Source organism: Pteropus vampyrus, unplaced genomic scaffold (assembly GCF_000151845.1).
Source record: "Pteropus vampyrus isolate Shadow unplaced genomic scaffold, Pvam_2.0 Scaffold54, whole genome shotgun sequence".
NCBI classification, from domain to species: Eukaryota; Metazoa; Chordata; class Mammalia; order Chiroptera; family Pteropodidae; genus Pteropus; species Pteropus vampyrus.
In genome coordinates this window covers 7,925,177-7,930,226 of record NW_011888835.1, presented here as the reverse complement: position 1 = coordinate 7,930,226, position 5,050 = coordinate 7,925,177, and the positions used below count along the sequence as shown (strand labels likewise).

The following is a 5,050-nucleotide window of genomic DNA, read 5'->3' as shown; positions in this document are numbered from 1 at the left end:
TCTTGCTAAATGGCATAAAATGATAATTGAGATGATGTATTTTCAACCTTCTAGTGCCGCAAGATAATATGACTAAATCAAAGTCTAGTGAAAAGATTATATAAAAAAAGCATTTAAAAATTTAAAGTCAATTTAAGAACCCTCAAAAGAGAGAGATCTTTGCATGAAGCTGTTAAAAAGTAATTAAAGAGATGCCTGGATATTATCTTCAGTGTCTGTGTTAAGATTTTAATTTTAAGATTGCCTGAAAATCCTTTTTTTCCCCCTTCCCACAGGAATGGAAGATGTCACATGTGATAGAACTGAGTTCTTGAGCAATTACCTGACTAATGTGGATGACATTACGTTAGTGCCTGGAACGCTAGGAAGAATTCGATCCAAATTTAGCAATAATGCTAAATGTAAGTCAATTCTTAAAATACTAAGTTGGTAGAGTGCTAATATAATGGAATAGATATGGCTTTTTCTCTGAAGCTTCTCTGAATACTTGGGTAAAAATCCTAGCTCTGCAACCTCTTAGCTAAGCGACCTTGAGTAAGTCATTTAAACTCTAAGCTCCAATTTTGCATCTGAAAAATGGGAATGATAATAACAACTCCTGCACAGGACTGTCGTGAAAATGAAACTCTGCGTATCACGTAGAGTGGTTCCTGGCACATGATAACATTATATAAATATTTGCTTTTGTTTTTATCATGTAGAAAATACACTTGATTTTGAGGCATGTGTATAACCATAAACTTCTGTTTACAAGAGAAGAGCTTTTCAACAAGAGATTCAAGACTTGCTCTTTAGTTGAAGCTCTGGAGTCCATGACAGGGCCAACAAAACCACATTTGGACCCTGAAAGTTGCTAGGACTCCGGTTGAAGGGGACCGTTCACTTTTGTAAAAGTGATGGACAGAACCCAGGAGGAGAGACTCTTAAGCCCTTGGGAAGTAGCAGCTATTTTGAAAGATTAGAAATAAAATCAACAGAAATAATCTTATCACCTAAGTTTGACACATTGAAGTTATGAGATGCCACTGACAAGAACATTAATTTAAGGACTAAAATGTTTTAGGTGCTGCTGCCCACCTAACTTTTGAGAAGTCCATAGTTTTATTGGAGGCACGCTGCATTTTAGAGGAAAAAACGCTTTCGGGTTTTTAGCCTTGGGAATAAGAAACCATTGGCACTAAGTGTAAAGCTTTGGAAAGTTAAGTTTTTTTCCCAAACTACGTTTCTGAGTCAACACAAATGGGAACTGTTCCAAGGTCAGCTCCAGGCAACAGTTATAAAATAAACAAAACACCAGTGTTTCTGCCTTCTCCTTTTCAGTCCTTTCTGTCCTGTATGCCCTCCCTTCTCTGCTCACTTGAGATAGGCAGGCCCTCGCCAGAGACAGAATGTGAGTCACTTACGGTCCCTCTTGATTTAGTGTTTGCATTTTAGGGCTTATGCAAGAAAGCTTTTGTCTATTTTGAAAGGTATTTTCAGATATCAGTAACTGTAATGGGGAGTTTGTTTTAGGGGAAAAAAAAAACTTTCTTGGAGCCAAGGGAATAATAACTACCAAAGAATGAAATGTTTTGTATTTTGCAAAACCCTTTATTTATGTGATTTCGTTTTGTGAGAGACATTAGGGCAGGTGATTAAGGGCCCGGGCAACAGTGACAAGACGTCTGGGCTCAGACCCCAGCTCTGCCAGGTGCTCACTGGGACTTTGGGGAGCTACTCAAACACTCCAAGCCTTAGTGTCCTCATCTATAAAATAAGGGTCGTTGGGAGGAGTAAATGAGAGATTACATATCGCTTAGATCGGTGTTTAGCACATAGTCAAAGCTGTTTAAATGTTAGCTATGACATATACACCATCTTATTTAATCCTCCCGAGAGCCCTGTATGATAAATATCATTATCCTTTTTACAGATAGTGGAAATCAAGGCTGAGAGAGAGGTGAAGGAACTGGCTCAGAGTATCACAGCTGGCAGGTGGCAGAGCTGAGATTTAAACCCAGATTCTCTGATTCTTAACCACCATCCTGTGCTGGGGGCCTCTTGCCCTCACACGACGTGGGCGCCCTCAGCCTGAGAGGACCAAGTGCTTCAGACTGACAGATCGATGTCCCAAACGTAGACTTGGGCGTTTGTTACTTCCCAGTAGTTCTCTGGGATTTATCAGAGCATGAGATCGCCCTATGCTTTTTATTTTATTTTTCATTATTAACGAACATGAAGTTACTCCGGTTCTTTTGAGGACTGTGGTTTATGAGGCCACAGAGTGTAGAGGAACAAAGCGTGGCTTGCTCAGTCAGAATGCTGGGGTCCCAGTGTCAGCACCCTCACCTTCCAAATGCCCATTGACTTAGTGAGAACTCTAGCCCCTGCCCCCAGAGTTGTTGTGAATGACCAGAGAGAAAGATGTCTTACTTATAGACAGACTACACATGGTATGGGCACAATTTGAGTTAACCATTATTGCTACCATTATTACAGTCACGTGCTGTGTAGGGCTAGGTTCTGAGAAGTGTGTCATTAGGTGATTTCGCCATTGTGCAACCATCACAGAGTGTACTTACACACACCTAGGTGATGCAGTCTAGTACACACCTAGGCTATGGGGCACACCACTATCGTATATGCGGTTTGTCGTTGACTGGAACACGTTATGTAGCACGTGACGGTACTTATTTGCTTTCCATGAAAATATGCCACTAAAATTTAACCCTAATTTAAGTAGAATGGATTCCACTGTTTAGCATTGGATTTTATAGCGTTAGAACGAAACTTCTGAAAATTGTCTATGAATCATGTGTACTTACACTGCAAGGCAACCTTATTCGTGCATTTTTATATTTATTAACAAATGTGTATCGTGTGCCTCTTGGGCACAGACCCAGGGCATACAGTGAGAAAGGACACAGAAGTGACTGCATCATGACAGTTGGTATCTCTTCTGAACTCTGCTTTCCTTCTCTGCTGATTCTATAATAACATACTGAAGCAAATTTTTTGAAAACAAAACAAAATTCAACCAACCTACAATCTCCTCTTTCTCCCCACGCTCCCCAAAAGGGGACCTTCAGATAATACAATCCTGTCCACAGTTTATACACAACCATCATTTACATAGTTTTGCTTTTAGATAGTCCAGGGTATTAACTAAAATATCCTTTGTTTGCTGGTAGTGAAAATAAAGGAGGTGCACACACATGTGTGTCCGGGGCAGCTACCTATGTAATTAGACCCATGATATTACCGAGGAAACAAAACTCCTTTTAGAAAACATAACTCAGTGGATTAGAGATTCATCTTAAAGTGGATGATAACTTGTTTAAAAGATCTGCAGATAAATAGGAAGTTACATTAACAGACACAAATGCCCAGTTTAGTTCCTGATGTTAAATTGTAAAGAAAAAAGAGAAAAAAAAAAAAGTGAATCCAGGCTCCAGAGAGACCATTTTGAACCATTTGGGGGAATTTAAAGAAGTAATTGACTTCACCATATCCTGGTGCTCTGAAAGGATTTCCGTTTGGTAGAGAAGCCCCGGATCCAGCAGGGAAATTTACTGTAGGGATTGTTCCACTCGTTTAACTGCTTTTTATGTACTGAAATAGTAAATGCCCACACACGATTTACATTTATTTAAAACAAAACACTAAATTGATAGCCCTTCTGGGAGGGGAAAGGAATAAAGGATTGAGTCTTACAGCAAAAAGGATTTATCTTCGTGATTACTGTCATCTCTTCTGAAAATTTTCTCCTTCTCTCTCTGAACAGATGACCCTAAAGCCATTATTGCTAATCTCACGGTAAGTCCTGCCAGTCACCAGGCTTCTGCTTGGGAGCAGCTCCCACACACTCATCTCTGTGTTCACCTCTCCTGTGGGGCGGGGGAAACATTCTCCTCGTTGCCCTGCTGTCCTGTATATTTGTTCCCCTGGGAGCTTTCAAAACTTCTGGCCTGTGGACAGCTGCAGGCTCCCTAATGGTCTTGGAAATGATACAAGCTGACAATATTTGATCTTTCCATTAGTACTGAGAGTAAACAAATCCTTACTCTTTCTGAACCAGATCGGCCCACCACCCAGGATAGAGGCCTCAGAGCCTCACGAGGGTGTAATCACAGAGGCCTGGGCATGCGTTCTCCGCCTCTCCCATGCTACCTTCCAATCCTGTGACTCGAAGCTGTTGGGGAGAGGTCTTGGAGCTTGAATTGCTCTTAGTGATGGTCTTGTGAGTCCGGAATGTATCTTAAAAAATTCCTCCTCCCCTCTGATCACCTTCCATCTCCAAAGTTATCTAATCTTCTTTAACCTACTTGTTTTCAGTTTATATTATTTGATAGGGTGTAACAAATTTCATTTATTCACGAACCAAACTTTTGTTTGGCTTAAAATCTCCTTCAACTTTCTAGAGAGAGGCTATCTAAGCCTTCTTATAGAAGACATTCCATCTAAAGTCCAATTTCCATTTATATTTCAGTGTAAAAAACCAGATCAGCACTTTAAACCCTACATGAAACAACACCTTCCCAAACGTTTGCACTATGCCAACAACAGAAGAATCGAGGACATCCATTTATTGGTGGACCGCAGATGGCATGTTGCAAGGTAACTTGGGAATTGGCTGTCCCTGGTTCTCATCTTCGAAACCATCCCTTTGGCCATTTGAGTGCTCTAAGGTGCTCAGCCATCATAAAGAGAAATCTCAGTTGGACATCTCACTGTTTCGAAAGATTTTGTATGCTAAGAAAACAATTAGCGCTGAGACAATGCATCTTTAATTTTCCGGGTCTCAGTGTCTCCCTGTAGTCTCTCAGTGCATCTCCGTGTGTGTGTGTCTCTCTCTTTTTCAGTTCTTTAATTCACATTCTAGCCTCTATTTTTATTACTTGAGTAAGTCCGAAGTATGACTAAGACACCGAACTGATTTGGTTTCAGCTGACAAGCCTTAGCTTGTAGGGATGTTGATAGAGGAGTTCAGAAAATGTTGGTAATCTTAAAACCTCTGTTCCTGTGGGCATGTTTTATTTGGCCTTAAATATGTCAGATGTTTACCTTTTTT

The 5,050-nt window shown here is 40.5% G+C and overlaps 1 protein-coding gene across 1 annotated transcript in view; it reads left to right on the top strand.

Annotated features, from left to right (window-relative positions):
- The window catches only part of ENPP2 (ectonucleotide pyrophosphatase/phosphodiesterase 2), a 73,208-nt gene that overhangs the window by 42,985 nt on the left and 25,173 nt on the right, over positions 1-5,050 (top strand). The window contains 3 exon segments of the mRNA XM_023530777.1: positions 276-401; positions 3,764-3,795; positions 4,469-4,596. Of these exon segments, the coding sequence (XP_023386545.1) occupies positions 276-401; positions 3,764-3,795; positions 4,469-4,596 (286 nt within the window).